This window comes from Pristiophorus japonicus, chromosome 14, assembly GCF_044704955.1.
Source record: "Pristiophorus japonicus isolate sPriJap1 chromosome 14, sPriJap1.hap1, whole genome shotgun sequence".
NCBI lineage: Eukaryota > Metazoa > Chordata > Chondrichthyes > Pristiophoridae > Pristiophorus > Pristiophorus japonicus.
This window is the reverse complement of record NC_091990.1, coordinates 41887227-41905127: the sequence shown is the minus strand read 5'-3', so window position 1 is coordinate 41905127 and position 17901 is coordinate 41887227. Positions and strand designations below refer to the sequence as shown.

Here is a 17901-nt window from a genome sequence, read left to right as displayed (position 1 = left end):
GCAGTCCATCAGGCCCTGGGGATTTATCGGCCTTCAATCCCATCAATTTCCCCAACACAATTTCCCGGCTAATAAGGATTTCCCTCAGTTCCTCCTCCTTACTAGACCCCCCGACCCCTTTTATAACCGGAAGGTTGTTCGTGTCCTCCTTCGTGAATACCGAACCAAAGTACTTGTTCAATTGGTCCGCCATTTCTTTGTTCCCCGTTATGACTTCCCCTGATTCTGACTGCAGGGGACCTACATTTGTCTTTACTAACCTTTTTCTCTTTACATATCTATAGAAACTTTTGCAATCCGTCTTAATGTTCCCTGCAAGCTTCTTCTCATACTCCATTTTCCCTGCCCTAATCAAACCCTTTGTCCTCCTCTGCTGAGTTCTAAATTTCTCCCAGTCCCCAGGTTCGCTGCTATTTCTGGCCAATTTGTATGCCACTTCCTTGGCTTTAATACTATCCCTGATTTCCCTTGATAGCCACGGTTGAGCCACCTTCCCTTTTTTATTTCTATGCCAGACAGGAATGTACAATTGTTGTAGTTCATCCATGCGGTCTCTAAATGTCTGCCATTGCCCATCCACAGTCAACCCCTTAAGTATCATTCGCCAATCCATCTCAGCCAATTCACGCCTCATACCTTCAAAGTTAGCCTTCTTTAAGTTCTGGACCATGGTCTCTGAATTAACTGTTTCATTCTCCATCCTAATGCAGAATTCCACCATATTATGGTCACTCTTCCCCAAGGGGCCTCGCACAACGAGATTGCTAATTAATCCTTTCTCATTACATAACACCCAGTCTAAGATGGCCTCCCCCCTAGTTGGTTCCTCGACATATTGGTCTAAAAAACCATCCCTTATGCACTCCAGAAAATCCTCCTCCACCGTATTGCTTCCAGTTTGGTTAGCCCAATCTATGTGCATATTAAAGTCACCCATTATAACTGCTGCACCTTTATTGCACGCACCCCTAATTTCCTGTTTGATGCCCTCCCCAACATCACTACTACTGTTTGGAGGTCTGTACACAACTCCCACTAACGTTTTTTGCCCTTTGGTGTTCTGCAGCTCTACCCATATAGATTCCACATCATCCAAGCTAATGTCCTTCCTAACTATTGCCTTAATCTCCTCCTTAACCAGCAATGCTACCCCACCTCCTTTTCCTTTTATTCTATCCTTCCTGAATGTTGAATACCCCTGGATGTTGAGTTCCCAGCCCTGCTCACTTAGTCTATCTATATCCCTTTGCAAATTCTTTGTGTTCTCCTCACAGCTTTCTGTCCCACCTAGCTTTGTATTAACAGCACACTTGGATACATTACACTTGGTCATTAATATAGATTGTAAATAGCTGAGGCCCCAGCACTGATCATTGCGGCACCCCACTAGTTACAGCCTACCAACCCGAAAAAGACCTATTTATCCCTACTCTCTGGTTTCTGTTAACCAATCTGCTATCCATGCTAATACATTACCTCCAATCCCATGAGCCCCTTTTATGTGGCACCTTATCGAATGCCTTTTGGAAATCCAAATATACTACATCCACTGGTTCCCTTTTATTTACCCTGCTAGTTACATCCTCAAAAAACTCTAATAAATTTGTGTACATCACCCCTGTCTCCACTTCACCATTGGTCCTCAGAGCCTTCAGTCATCAAACTTACTCTCTGCAACTTCCTCCCTAAAACTCTCCCGATTTGTAGTTCACTTCCAGTCTTTGAAAGTCTGCTTAGAAGCCATGGGCCCGAAATTGATGAACTCACCGACCAGTGCCGCCGAGTGCCGCCCACTCTTCCTCTGGAAGATCTGCCCAATGCCACTTTCGATGTGGGCTGGAGCGGGTGGGAAGGGAAAACGCCCACTGACGTCAGCGGACAGCCAAGTGGCGCAACTGACCTCCCGCTCGTCGAGATGCCAGATTGGTGCGGGCGGGAATTGGCGCCAGAACGGGGAAGGACCATTGGTTGGAGGCTGGTCTGTCCCCGGTGGTAAGTATGAAGATCCTGAAAAAAAGATTAATAAACATTTTTTTCCCCCCCACAGCGACTTACCTCAATGGGATCCCCTGAAGGTCTTCCGATGGTTTTTTTTTCCCTGATGATTTTTCTTTGCAGGTCTTCAACCCTCCGTGGGCCCGTCTCCATCCTCGGCGGCACTTGGGCGGTAAGCGCCTTTGCCACCGAGAATGAGAGCTCCCGCCGGCTGCCACCCAGATTGGCAGCAAAAGTCCCTTATTTGCCGCCTGCCGCTTCGAAGGACCTTCACAATGAATATCCCGCCCAAAGTACTGTCAGGTACCTCGGCGGCCATCGGCGGTCCTTTGGGTGGCACTTGGGCGAGCAGGGTCCTTCACCAATTTCAGGCCCCATAAATTTAACCAAGCCTTTGGTCGCCTCTCTTAACTCCCCCACAAAAGATCATCATCAGTTCCTTTCTTCTACTCTAAAGCACCTAGAGATGTTTATCTACAGTGAAGGTAATGGGCTAGACTTTCCACTTCACATCGCTGGGCTAGTGCCCATATATCGCTCAAAAAGGGCTGATATCGCCCAAAAATGGAAAGCTTATCGCCGACACATCGCCCGGCGCAACTTTCGTCTCACATCGCCGAGATGATCACTGAGGTGATCGCCCACCCATCGCCCAGCCCAACTTTTGGCACATCGCCGGGCTAATCACTTGCCGAGAACATCACTGGAGAATAGTTGCTATTGCCTGGCCTTCCTCACAGAACTGGGCACTACGGACGGCATTTTGAACGTTGGAGGAAAACAGGAGGCTTCTTAAACAGGGGCTTAGATAGTTTGTGAATTATTTAAGGGCCTTTTAAAGATAGATACACTCACAATTAGACGTTTTCTTATATTTATATAAATAAGTGATGTTTCATACTTACTTGGTCTGGCCTGGACATTGTTTAACAACAGTTGCACTAATGTTCTATTTTAACTTACGTTATTAGAAGACACTGCACAACAATTGTAAAGTGAAATAAAATGGTTTTAATAAAATGACAACTTTTGAACGTAATTTTTCAATTTTACAAACACCAACACCCCTCTGCCCCCCACCCCCCACCCACCCACCGTGAAACGACAACACCAACAATAAATGTGAACAATAGGAACAATATTAAAAAGAGTGCACCACCCTCCCTACCTGCGGCCACATTTCCCTCCAGATCCTGCACCCCCGCCCCCCCCCGTGTCGTTGTCTCACCCCCCGCGTTTTGGTCCCCGGGTACTGCTGCGAAGCCAGCGTTCAGTGGGCGATGGCAAGACTTCCTGCCGTGGTGGGGGACATGCTGGGACAATCGCCTGTTGAGGGGCTGTTGGCGGGGAAGACAAAACAGGGGGATTGCCTTCTGAGTCAGGAGGTGGTGCATCCTCCTGACCCGCCCGTGTGCCGGTGCTTGTGATCACAGGAGCTTGGGGTGCAGCGCCGTGTACTGCCAAGAACACATGCCGCATGGTTGGAGGCAGAGATTCCACGCAACTCCAGGATTATCTGCTGCGTTGTCTCCGCTTGGCTAGCAGACACCTGGGAGAATTTCTGCGTGAACCCCACAAACACCTGGAGCTGCTCGCGCTGGATCGCGACAGACTCCTCGCACATCCGTGCCAGGCGCTCCACACGGTGGTCCAGGGTAGGCCTTTGCTCAAGCCACTGACCCAGCCTCACAGGGGTCTGCGACAGCACCAATGTGCGCCTTGGCATTGCCAACTGCATGCCGCTTGGTTCTGGTACCTCCTCAGTTGGGATCCCCATCGTGGCCGCAGGTTCCCCAGACAGAGGGATGCAAGGGGCATCGTCCTCTGTCTCCAGGTATTCCTCCTCCTCCTCGGGCTCGGTGGTCTCCTGCTCTTCACCACCCGTGGTGAATGTCACATGCAGTGGATCAGGTCCATGTGAACGTCTGTCCTCCTGTTGCGCCTCTGGAGCTGGTAAAGCTGCAAGACACAATTGAGATTATTAGAGCAGAAAGCATTGTTGTGCCACACTGGCATACGTAGGAGGAGGAGCAGCACTAATCCCATAAATGTGACAGAGAAACATTACATATTAATGCATCATATGGTGGTATCTATGGCAGTACATCTATGTGGAAATCACTGCGCCAGAGAGCTGTGGAGGCTGGATCAGTCGCAGATAGACCGAATGATAAAGGAGTGAGGGTTTATGGGATGGGGACAGAGAAGGGGACAGATGGCCAGATGGACTGCTCTTATGTTCTTATGTTGTCGACCTGAGCATGGCAGAGAGTCGCACAGAGGCTGCATGTATAACATGACATCTTACGTCTATGATATGAGAATGAAATGATGTCACATAGCTCTTAGATTGCTTTACTCACGTGGTGCATGCGATGGTCCGGCAACACCACGGGTGGTGACAGCTCGAGTGTGGGCCCCCACTTGTGCTGCAGCACGTTCTTCCAGGTCGGTGAGGGTCTGTATTACAGCAGGGCCTCCCCCTGTACATCTCTGCTGAGCCCGATTATGAGATATCTTCCTCTGCGAACATAAATAGAGCATGGCATAAGCTACTTGACTAGGTTATGTCATTTATACACAACAGTTTCAAACGTTATATGCGAATATGGGTTGTGTCCACAATTCAATGACAGTAGCTGATTTCCAAAAGTGTCCCAGGTCAGACAGTGAGCAAAGGCCATGCTGGGGCCCTGTGTAAGTGACAGCAGTCAGAGAGACTTAAAACGGGCACCGGTTCATGGCCCTGTCCAGTTCTTAGCAGGGATGATATATGTTATACAAGTTAGAATAACAAGCTTACATTCAATCCAGGAGAATTACCATTATAATGATTATTATACTTAGAATGTGCATCATTAAAATATAAAGTCGTACTTACTCTTGCTGAAGCGTTTGCGGCATTGATCGGAGTCTCTGGGCTCGTGGGACGCAGACGAGACGACCTCGGCTATCTCGCCCCATAACCTGCGGTACGACCGTGGTGCTGGTTTCCCATCACGCTCCTCCCTCCCCGGTCAATTGGGCCCAGTGGGAGTGCACCTCCGCCACGAGGGCCTTGTTGGCCTCCTCGGAGAAGGGTTTGGCCTCTTCCTCGCCGTCTCCACATCTCTCCCACTTTCATCGCTGGCAGACATATTTCTCTGTCTTTCTTTCTCTCTATCTCTCCCTCTTCTCTCACCTCTCTGTCTCTGCCTTCCTCCTCTCTCTCTCTCCACTCTCAATCTCTCTCCCCCTTCTGCGCATGTGTGGATGACCCCTGACCTCCCGAAATGCGAGAAAACATGGCCAACCCCAAAAAATTAATTGCGTACCCTTCGCCATCGCTGGCCGATGTGACATCGCTTTGCCCATTTCACATCGCTGGGCTATCACCGATCCAAAAAATGGGCGATGTTCCAGCGATCATGAAGGCTGCAACATCGCTAAGGCTGGAACATCGCCCATTTTTTGGGCCCTAGCCAACAAAGTGGAAAGTCTAGCCCAATGTATAAATGCAAGCTGATTTTATTCTTTGACGATGTAGCCCTGTCAAAATCCTGCCCTGTGGGGATTTTTTGTAATGTTGAGAAGATAGTGTAACACATCACCAAGTTTGAAAAGGGTGCAAGAGAAGATAAAGTAAACCTAAAAGTGGTGAAAGCAGTCTTAAAACTGGAGGAGGAAAGAAAGAATAAGGGAAAAGTTTGAAGTCGCAGATACAAAAGTGGACCACCTCTTCTCTTTCCTCCTCTCTTGACGGCAATATGTTAGAAACAGGGCTGACGTTCCTCTTTCTTTGCCCCATCTTAACCTAGAGATATTGAAGCTAATGGTAGCTGCCCTGATCAGCTAACAGTGCAGACAACAATCTAATCTAAATTGTAAAGTTTAGCATCGATTTTGGTTTGAATACAATGTTCCCTCCATCGAAGTGAGGGATGTAAATGGGACAATTTTCTGCCTTTGATGCCAATGTCAGTCTCCTTGTTGTATGGCTAAGGCACAGTACAAGTCTCTAAACTCTACCTCAACAATGGCCCCGACAATACTACGAGCTGGGAAGGGAGAAGGGGTGGGGTCGCAGGGAGAGATTTAGCTGCCGGGAAACGCGAAGTATGGGTTTCCTGGAGATCGTGCTGAATTTAGCGGCATGACCTGATTAAAGATTTTTGCATGGGTTTCCCAGCCGCAGCCAGGGAGACCGAGAGGCTGGCCGGCTGTCAGGTGGGAGGGCAGCCAGGGAGTGGAGCAGAGGTAAGTCGGACATGGTGGGGGTTGGGTTCTTGTACATGGGGGAGCGGGGTCAGCCATGGGAGGTAGGGAGTGCAGTCTGATCGTGGGGGGATCGATCTGATTGTGGGGGGGTCGGACTGATCGTTGGGGGGGGGGTCGGACTGATGAGTGACCATAACATGGTTGAATTTCAAATTTAGTTAGAGGGTGAGACAGTTGGATCTCAAACCAGTGTCCTAAGTTTAAATAAAGGAGACTAAAATGGCAAGACAGAGTTGGCTAAAGTGGACTGGGAAAATAGATTAAAGTATGGGACGGTTGATGAGCAGTGGCAGATATTTAAGGAGATATTTCATAACTCGCAACAAAAATATATCCCAATGAGAAGGAAAGACTGTAAGAGAAGGGATAACCATTCGTGGCTAACTCAGGAAATAAGGGATGGTATCAAATTGAAAACAAGGGCATACAATGTGGCCAAGACGAGTGGGAGGCCAGAGGATTGGGAAACTTTTAAAAGCCAGCAAAGAACGACGAAAAAAATAATAAAGAGAGGGAAGATAGATTATGAAAGTAAACTAGCACAAAATATAAAGACAGATAGTAAGAGTTTCGACAGGTACATAAAAAGGAAAAGAATGGCTAAAGTAAATGTTCATTCCCTAGAGGATGGGACTGGGGAATTAATCATGGGGAATAGGCAAATGGCAGATTTTGTATCGGTCTTCATGCTAGAAGACACGAAAAACATCCCAATAGTGGATAATCAAGGGGCTATAGGGAGGGACGAACTTAATACAATCACTATTACTAAAAAAGTAGTACTCGGTAATATAATGGGACGAAAGGCAGAAAAGTCCTCTGGACCTGATGGCTTACATCCTAGGGTCTTAAAAGAAATGGCTGCAGAGATAATGGATGTATTGGTTGTAATCTACCAAAGTTCCCTGGATTCTGGAGAGGTCCCAGCGGATTAGAAAACTGCAAATGTAACTCCCCTATTTAAAAAAGGAGGCAGACAGAAAGCAGGAAACTATAGATCAGTTAGCCTAACATTTGTCGTTGGGAACATGTTGGAGTCCATTATTAAGGAAGCAGTAGCAGGACATTTGGAAAAGCATAATTCAATCAAGCAAAGTCAGCATGGTTTGATAAAAGAGAAATCATGTTTGACAAATTTGCTTGAGTTCTTTGACGATGTAACGAGTAGGGTGGATGTGGTGTATTTGGATTTCCAGAAGGCATTCGATAAGGTGCCACATGAAAGGTTACTGCACAAGATAAAAGTTCACAGGGTTTAGGATAATATATTAGCATGGATAGAGGATTGGCTAACTAACAGAAAACAGAGAGTCGGGATAAATGGGTCATTTTCCGGTTGGCAAACAGTAACTAGTGGGGTGCCGCAGGGATCGGTGCTGGGGCCTCAACTATTTACAATCTATATTAATGACTGGGATGAAGAGACCGAGTGTAATGTAGCCATATTTGCTGATGATACAAAGATGGGTGGGAAAGCAAATTGTGAAGAGGACACAAAAAATCTGCAAAGGGATATAGACAGGCTAAGTGAGTGGACAAAAATTTGGCAGATGGATTATAATGTGGGAAAATGTGAGGTTATCCACTTTGGCAGAAAAAATAGAAAAGCAAATTATAATTTAAATGGAGAAAAATTGCAAAGTGCTACAGTACAGAGGGACCTGGGGTCCTTGTGCATGAAACACAAAAAGTTAGTATGCAGGTACAGCAAGTAATCAGGAAGGCAAATGGAATGTTGGCCTTTATTGCAAGGGGGATAGAGTATAAAAGCAGAGAAGTCCTGCTACAACTGTACAGGGTATTGGTGAGGCCACACCTGGAGTACTGCGTACAGTTTTGGTCTCCATATTTAAGGAAGGATATACTTGCATTGAAGGCTGTTCAGTGAAGGTTCACTAGGTTGATTCCGGAGATGAGGGGGTTTGACTTATGAAAATAGGTTGAGTAGTTTGGGCCTATACTCATTGGAGTTCAGAAGAGTGAGAGGTGATCTTATTGAAACATATAAGATAATGAGGGGGCTCGATAGGGTGGATGCAGAGAGGATCTTTCCACTCATAGGAGAAAGTAAAACTTGGGGACATAGTCTCAGAATAAGGAGCCGCCCATTTAAAACTGAGATGAGGAGAAATTTCTTCTTGGAGGGTTGTAAATCTATGGAATTCTCTGCCCCAGAGAGCTGTGGAAGCTGGGTCATTGAATATATTTAAGGCGGAGATAGACAGATTTTTGAGCAATAAGGGAATAAAGGGTTATGGGGAGCGGGCAGGTAAGGGGAGCCGAGTCCATGATCAGATCAACCATGATTTTATTAAATAGCGGAGCAGGCTCAAGGTGTCAAATGGCCTACTCCTGCTCTTATTTTTTCCGTTCTTATGTTCTCATGTGGGAGGGTTAGTCTATTGTCGGTGGGGGCGAGGGAGGGGGGGGGGGGGTGGCTCTGATCGTGGGGGGGGGGGGGGAAAAAAGAGTGTCTGATCGTGCGGGGGGGGGGGGGCAGTGTCTGATCATGGGGGGGGCGGGTAGTGTCTGATCGGGGGGGGGGGCGGTGTCTGATCGTGTGTGGGGGGGGGGGGAAAAAAGTGTCTGATCGTGGGGGGGGGGGTGTCTGATCGTAGGGGGGTCGAATTGATCATGGGGGGGTGGGGCTCTGATCGTGGGGGGGTGGGGCTCTGATCGTGGGGGGTCAGACTGATCGTGGGGGGGGGGGGGGGGGTCGGACTGACCATGAGGGAGGTTGGACTGACTGCTGGGGGGGGCGGGTGTGGTGGTTGGTCTGAGCGCAGAGGGTTGATCCGATTACGGGGGATGGGGGGGTGTAAACAGGTAAGCTCGGTGGGCCAGAGGGAAACACACCTACTCCTCCTGGCCCACAGGCAGTGCTGGATAGACACTTACCTGATGGGTCCTGCCTTTCTTGCGTCCCTCTCGCTGCCGTGTTTTCGAAGGCCCGCTGGCTTACAGGTGTTAAAATTCACACTCTTTCTAAATTGAAACACTCATTCAAATATTTTAATGACGGACCCACCTCCTAAGAGTAGGTTAGTCGCTCCCCAACACGCCTCTGCTAAAACTGGAAGTGGGCATGTTGGAGGCGGTTTGGGGTCGAGTTGCAGATTTTTGAATTTTTAAACCGCCCCCCCCACCCCCCCTTCATGTCTCACTCCCCCATCCATCCTGGATTAACTGCAAAGTGTCTAAATCCGTCCTTAGGAGAACAATTTCTGTGACATTAACCATCCTAATGGACTCTATTAGATTATCAAGTTAGTGCCAAATTTCACAGTTTTGTGCTGTGGACTTGTACCCTCTCAGAACAATTTTAAAGCCTCTACCGATACATCCAACAACATCACAATACCTTGGTTTCTGCATCCTGTGTAACCGACAGACGAGGATCCTCAGGACTTGAGTGAAGCAATGATCTAACTGAAGAATTCATACTTTGATACTGGTTTGTAAAATCAAGATGAGATGGACCTGCGACATGAACAGAAGAGGTTTTAATGTTGCCCTTGTTAGTCAAGTCCATGGCTTCTTCTGAACTGTCTTTGGACCAAAAGGTGGAATGTGACGTTGCTGCTTTAGCGATGGGGTCCATGTGTAAGTGCGGAATGTAGTCCGGAGAACTTGGCTCAAAGGACAGCTGGCCACAACTGAAATGTTGTCCACAAATCCGAGAATACATTGTTGGTGTCCAACCTTCTCTAGTAAATTGGATTGCTTTCGTTATGGCTGCAGTGTGACTCCCTTTTTTTCTGATGACTGTGAACCACCGAATATGGGTGTCCTTGCCCCGACGACTTCGGCACCCAGCAACACTGCAGCAATCACCATGGCTGTTTGAACGTGAGGTGGGTTTTTGAACAATGACCGATTTTGGATCAATGCCAAGCCTTTGACACAGAACTCTTTGGAAGTATACCCTGGTTCCTGAAACTGGGAGCCCATACTGTTTACAGAGCTCTTGTAGTTTGGCTTTTGGGCCTTCCTTAATCTGCTGTATCGTTATTGATATTTCATCTGATGTATTTATGTTAGCCATTGTATAATGCTGAAAAAATAAAGAATTAAAATAGTTAACACATTTGCACTGCAATGAAAAATCTTCATGACCAACGTCGTCCTGGTATGCAGTAATCATGTTACAGTCTGACACAAAAGATACGATTCAGCAACATTTCTGATCAGAGAGCGTGTGTGAAATGGAATGGAGTAGCAGATCTGCTGGTTCAGGGCCCGCAGTTTAGTTGGATAGGGAAGCATATATTTGGCCTGCATCCAATTCAATTCAGGCATTGATTGTAGGGCTCGTGCAGGTTGGATCGACAGAGCATTGGCGACTGTTCGGGAGAGGGATAAGCACTGTGCTTTTGGCATGAGCTAAAGCTAGAGATTAGTATACTTATTTTCATAGTTGAAGTGTTTAAGGATAATTTAAACATATAATTTACATATTAATTGGATAAGGGATATTATAATGTTAAAACGGATTGCCTGTGTGTGTATATGTACATATATGATATAGGCTTGCTAAAGGATAATGTAAAGTTTATAGTTAGTTTGTCAGTCATTTTAGCTAGTTTCTCAAAGCTAGTTAATGTAATTTTTTGAATTGTTCAAAAGCTATTTTAGGTCTGGGGGTTAACTTTAAGTTATATTCTAAGGCAGAATCGTTTTAATCAATTAATTAAAGTCTAATGTAAGACACTATAACCCTAGCAGAAAGAGGAACTGGAATTGAGAATAATGCTTTGTGTGTACTGTAATATATACACTGTCATTACAATACAGTTCACACAGAGCTACTGTGAATTTTGCTTACCATTAAATTAGATGAAAGAACATATTGTGGAATTATTGACTAGAATCACTATGCTGAAAGGGACTGGTGAACATAAGAAGAACATAAGAAACAGGAACAGGAGTAGGCAATTTGGCCCATCGAGCCTGCCCTGCTATTCAATAAGATCAACTCCATTTCCCTGCCTGTTCCCCATAACCCGTGACTCCCTTATCATTCAAAAATCTGGCTATCTCCATCTTAAATATATTCAATGATCCAGCCTCCAGAGCTCTCTGGGGTAGATTCACGGCCCTCTGAGAGAAGAAATTCCTCATCCTTTCTGTTTTAAATGGGCGACCCCTTATTCTGAAACTATGCCCCCTAGTTGAGGGTTGAAAGTTCATAAGATACGTTCATATACAAGGGGCAGATATTAATTAGCACAGGCACCAGTTGGAGGAGATGAATAAGGAACTTGTTGGGGAAGTAGTAGTGGATAAAGATACTGAGAGAGAGGAGACAGGAACCAGCATTCTCCTCCCAAAAGTGGTGTGACCGTCACTCCTTCGATACTCCTGGAACCCCGACGCAGTTTCCCGAATTGTGGGTCATCGCGTATGCAGCGAAGGCTCCCAACGGAATCACCGACACTAACAGAACCGCCACTGCAGATGAAGGAAATTGAGCAGGACCACCAGAAGATTCGGGGTGGTATGAAAGGGGCAGGAACACCCCAAAGATTACAAGAGATGTTGCACTGAAGGCCTTGACCAAGAACAGGATCTTCAGCATGTAAGTATTGGGGCAAAATGGAGGGGGAGGAAGCTGGAGGAGGTTACAGAGATAGGGAGGGGCGAGGCCATGGAAGGATTTGAAAGCAAGGATGAAATGTTAAAATCGAGGCTTTGTCGGACCGGGAGCCAATGTAGGGCAGCGAGCACAGGGGTGATAGGGTGAACGGGACTTGGTGTAAGTTAGGATACAGGCAACAGAGCTTTGGATAAACTAAAGTTTGCAGAGGGTGGAAGATAGGAGGTCGGCCAAGAGAGTATTGTTATAGTCAAATCTAGAGGTAACAAAGGCATGGATGATGTGCTCAGCAGCAGGTGAGCTGAGGCAGGAACGGAGACGGGCGATGTTACAAAGGTGGATGTAGGCAGCCTTGGTGATGGAGCGGATATAGGGTCAGAAACTGATCTCAGGATCAAATAGGATGCCAAGGTTATGAACAGTCTGGTTCAGCCTCAGACAGTGGCCAGGGAGAGGGGTGGAGTCGGTGGTTAGGGAACGGAGTTTGTGGCAGGGACTAAAGACAATAGCTTCCGTCTTCCCAATATTTAGTTGGACGAATTTTATATTCAACCAGTACTGGATGTCGGGAAAGCAGTGTGACAAACCAGAAGCAGTGCAGGGGTTGAGAGAGGTGGTGTTGAGGTAGAGCTGGGTGTCGTCAGCGTATTTGTGGTAAGCAAGGGTAAATATTATGGGAAAAGAAATGGAGGTTAAAGGACGGTTTTCAGTGGTGAGATTTGCACAGAATTTCTTTTGAGGTAATAAGAAAATAGGACAGTGATCAGCCTTCTGGGGCTAAGAGTCTGGAGATAGAGAGAGTGGATGGGCCAGTGTAGGAAGAAGACTTCCACATGGGAGTCATCATCATCATAGGCAGTCCCTCGGAATTGAGGAAGACTTGCTTCCACTCTTAGCTTGAGTTCTTAGGTGGTTGCACAGTCCAATACGGGAACCACAATCTCTGTCACAGGTGGGGCAGACAGTGGTTGAAGGAAGGGGTGGGTGGGGAGTCTGGTCTGCCACACGCTCCTTCTGCTGCCTGCGCTTGATTTCTGCATGGAAGTAACATGAGAGGGAAGAGTCAAATGTGCTCATAAAAAGGAGTTATGAAATAGTCGGTGGAAAATGGGGGGAGGGGGAGGATTTAACATTTAAGAGCTCAGTTTCCCCAAAGCCAGCCTACTGCCAAAGTGGCAGCATTTGAAAATTAATTTAGTATGTTGGATCTGGACTGCGGGCCTACTAATGTTGCAACAGGCTGCACTGAAATCCCTTCCCCCCAACCTGAGGCAGGCACCTTAGAGCACCATAAATATTGTCGGCAACCACCCACAATATGTAATAAACTCGAGATAAGCAACAGAGTCGGATGGAAATCTCTTCAGACCCACCCTTGTTAAGGCCACCCTGGAATCTGTGGGCTAGTACATTCAACGTGCAATTCCTGGCTGTCAGTCACATTTCTGTGTCACGCTTTTTTGTCACATTTTAAAAAAAAGAGAAAGAAAGAAAAATTCAAGAGCAATTGTCAGCCGTCGTTCATTTGGTGGCACCCTTGCCTCTGAGTCAAACGGTTGTGGGTTCAAGACCCATTCCAGAGACTTGAGCACAAAAATCTAGGCTGACACTACTGAGGGAGTGCTGCACTGTCAGAGGTGCTGTCTCAGATGAGATGTTAAACCGAAGCCCCGTCTGCTCTCTTAGGTGGACGTAAAAGATTCCGTGACACTATTTCGAAAAAGAGCAGGGGAGTTATCCCCGAGGTCGTGACCAATATTTATCCCTCAATCAACATCACTGAACAAACAGATTATCTGGTCATTATCACATTGCTGTTTGTGGGAGCTTGCTTGTATGCAAATAGGCTGCTGTGTTTCTGACATTACAACAGTGACTACACTGCCAAAGTACTTCATTGGTTGTAAAGCGCATTGGGACGTCCTGAAAGATGCTGCATAAACACAAGTCTTTCTTTCTTCTTTTCATTTAAATTCTAACCCCACCCAGTATTTACTTAACAGCAGTTAGGCTTTGTGGGGACACAGCTTCACCTAGACTCCCAAAGCAAGCGCTCTACTCGGAACTCCTTCACGGCAAACGAGCCAAAGGTGGGCAGCGGAAATATTACAAGGACACCCTCAAAGCATCTCTGATAAAATGCAACATCCCCACCGACACCTGGGAGTCCCTGGCCAAAGTCCACCCTAAGTGGAGGAAATGCATCCGGGAGGGCACTGAGCACCTTGAATCTCGTCGACGAGAGCGTGCAGAAACCAAGCGCAGGCAGCGGAAAGAGCGTGCGGCAAACCTGTCCCACCCACCCCTTCCCTCAACGACTATCTGTCCCACTTGTGACAGAGACTTTGGCTCTTGTATTGGACTGCACAGCCACCTAAAAACTCATGTTAAGAATGGAAGCAAGTCTTCCTGGATTTCGAGGAACTGCCTATGATGATGATCAGCAGACTATACATTCTGTATTCCTACATTACAACAGTGACACACTTCAAAAGTACTTCATTGATTGTGAAGCACTTTGGGACGTCCTGAGATCATGAAATGCGCGATATAAATAGAAGTCTTTCTTACATGGCATAATATGGTCCTTATATCATACAACCTACCGTGAGCTGTGTCACGGGATATCCACTATATATTAGAAAAACGATACATCTAGCTCTCATTTTCTTCATCACATTTCAATGTCTATTTGTACATTTCTGTCACATTGTTAGTTCAATCACTCAAATGTTATATTCCTAAAACTCAAAACTCTAACTATGAGCAATGATGAAAATTCGGCATAAAGAACAGAAACTAAATCAATCAAATCACTCAAACAAATTCACAATCCTTTCAACTGAAACAAACCAGAATGTATTACTAAGAGCACTGAAAAAATATACCAATTAAAAAATAGATGCTAAAAAAAAATCAAATTGCCCAAAAAATGTCAAAATCTTGTTGGCTGTCAGTAACAACATTTCTAAGAAAACAAGTTTTACAACTTTAAAATGTACATATTTCGCAATACTAGTGATGCTACTCAAAAGTCTGAGTGAGAGATACTGGGAGAGAGTGGGAGATCAGCTCAAAGCTCTGCAGTCCTGCTACATCCAGTCGCAAACGGTGGTGGACAATGAAGCAACTAACAGGAGAAGGTAGCTCTGTGAACATCCCCAACTCTCCATGATGGAGGAACCCAGCATGTGGCTACGATTTTGCCAACAGAGGCGAGTTCGATGTGGGCCGTATTGATGCAGCGTGGGAAGCCCGTTCTGAAATGCAGCCCGCTCTCTCCCTTCAATCTTCCATGGCTGGGGCTTGTTAAGCCCGCCCTGCGGGTTTCTTGGCCAATTAACTGGAAGCTGGTCTGATGATGTCATCTGATGACGCGTCATCAGCCGGTTTCCTTAAAGGGACCATTCCCAACTATTTTTTGACAGTTCTTCTGTCGGTGTTTTGTAGCATTGAGCTACTGCAAACATTGACAAGCACTGCACAAAGATGCACGACTGCACCCAGGCTCTCCCATGATTCCCTCCAGATGCATATGGAGGGAGTCACAGCACGCAGGGAGGTTTGCTTCCATTCCAATGGATGGAAGAAATGTCCCCATGACACCAATGCAGCCTGGTTGCACATTGCACAGGAGGGCACACGCAGGGATGTCACCTGGAGAAGCTGGCTGCAGTGGTGCAAAGCTTTCAATGATCTCAGTAGATCATGAAATGTTACGGCAAAGCCACACTCAACCTTATCCTGCTGTGCCATTCATCACATCCCCATCACTCTGCCTCCCCTACCCTACCCCTGCACATCCTTACTCACACCAACTTCCCTTGCACCTCCACCCATCCCTCTCTCTCTCCCTATCTACATTATCATTTTCCCATTTCACAAGCCACCCCTCATACTCACCCTCATCTTTGTCCAATCATACCAACTAACATCTCACAAGGGTAGGCACTTGGTTCCTTTAACCAATGTTCATGTATAGTTAATGTTAATGTGTTGTCAAACATTAAAATCTTTATTTTCATGACTTTGCATTCTTGGACAGATTTGTGAGCACCTTTGGAAGTGGCTCAGTGAGTTGTAGTGAATGGTGAGACAAAAGGGTACCCCCACAATGGTGATAAGTGTGAACCGAATGGGCTGGACATTGCAGGGGTGCTTTATGGAGCTGGTATGGGATATGCCAACCTGGTGTATCATGTGGCAGTCAGGGTGTACAACATGGGGTGAAGTAAATGTGGCCATGGTGAGACCATCACTGGCATCCCAGGCAGCAATTGTGGCCAGTGCTGATGCCCTGTGTGCTGTGCAGCATCAGGTGTTTGTAGAGAAGGTTGGTGTTGTTGTTGGTGATGCTGGTGTGTTTAGTGATGTTGGTGTTGGGGCTGATTGTGGTGAGATTCTAAGGACCAAGGTGAGATATTTTCAAGGGCAACGATGCTGTTGGAATAGATGGCAGGTGAGGTTGAGATGACTGAAACGCCTGTTAATGGTGGGAAAGGTTTCTCTAAGGAGGTGACAGTGAATAGAGAGTTCACTGCAAATACTTCCAAAGCACATACAGCTCAACAATCTCTTCCAAAACCTGAAGGCTTCAGCTTCTGACATTTGAAAGTGAACAGCTGTAAAATGGTAGCTTTTATACCACTCCTGCAGCTGTCAACTAACGAAAGCAATAGAGAGTCAATAGAGAGAATCATAGAAACTTACAGCACAGAAGGAGGCCATTTCGGCTCATCGTGTCTGCGCTGGCCGACCAAGAGCTATCCAGCCTAATCCCATTTTCCAGCTCTTGGTCTGTACCCTGTAGGTTACGGCACTTTAAGTGCACATCCAAGTTTTTAAAAAATGTAGTGAGGGTTTCTGTCATGTATTCAACTATCATTGTAACCCATGTGTAAGCTGACCTAAGTTGTACACCTTGAGAACATTGACCACAAGGGGGTGAACTTGTGGGAGACACTCCTAACCTGGACTTTCAGGTATAAAAGGGGAAGCTCCACCCACCTTCATCACTTGAGGTCTTGGTAATAAAGGTAACTGGTCACAGAGTGACCTTCTCTCAAGTATGGGCCTCGTGTGCATTTATACTGTATAGTGAGGACATATCATTGGTGACGAGAAACTGGGATTTAAACCACGCGAGCATGGCCACTAGCAGCACAGAACAGAGGTACTGTGTTGGTGATGATTGGGACGACTTTATTGAGAAACTACAACAAAGTTTTGTCACTAAGGAATGGTTGGGACAGGATTCAGCCGACAAACGCAGGGCTCATCTCTTGACGGTTTGTGGATCCAGAACGTACTCCCTGATGAAAGACCTTCTAGCGCCAGAGAAGCCGGCGGACAAGACGTTCGAAGAGCTCAGTAAGTTGATCGGGGAACACCTTAAACCGGCGAGCAGCATGCATATAGAGAGACACCGGTTTTACACGCACCGGCGGCGAGAAGGGCAAAGCGTTCCTGACTTTGTGGCAGATCTCCGGCGACTGGCGAGCCTATGTAAGTTCCCAGATGCATGCAGAGCGGAGATGCTGCGAGACTTTTTTTATTGAGGGCATCGGGCATGCTGGGGTTTTCAGGAAACTGATTGAGACCAAAGACTTGACCTTGGAAGCGGCGGCTCTGATAGCCCAGACATTTATCTCAGGGGAGGAAGAGACCAGAATGATGTATGACAAAAATCTTGGCACAAATGCAGCAAACGACCAAGGGGATAACATTGTTAATGCGGCACACAGTTCTCCAGGCAGACAAGGGCAATCAGACATGCCCCAGCATGTAGTCGATCCCAAAGGGGGAATTCAACAGAGACAATTTCTAGCTGAACGGCAATTCATGTCACCGAAATGGACAATGCGGCCAGTAATGGGGCCATCAACACCTGTTAATCGTGCGCTTAAGGACAGTTACAGAGACAGTCAGAGTCTATCGATTGGTAATGGACCTTTTGTTTCCAACAACGGGGCCTCCAGCTCATGCTGGAGGTGTGGAGGCAAACACCCAGCCAGAGCTTGCAGGTATCAGCAATATACCTGCAGAAACTGCAA

The 17901-nt window shown here is 46.7% G+C and overlaps 1 protein-coding gene across 1 annotated transcript; it reads right to left on the bottom strand.

Moving 5' to 3' along the window:
* Positions 1 to 3373: 3373 nt before the first annotated feature.
* Positions 3374 to 15055, bottom strand: LOC139279591 (uncharacterized). The gene is made up of 4 exons (XM_070898711.1): positions 14984 to 15055; positions 9614 to 10306; positions 4359 to 4518; positions 3374 to 3954 (listed from the first exon to the last, which is right to left on the bottom strand). The coding sequence occupies exons 1-4, from the start codon at positions 15005 to 15007 to the stop codon at positions 3374 to 3376; spliced, it is 1458 nt and encodes a 485-aa protein (XP_070754812.1). The 5' UTR covers positions 15008 to 15055.
* Between the last annotated feature and the right edge of the window lie 2846 nt (positions 15056 to 17901).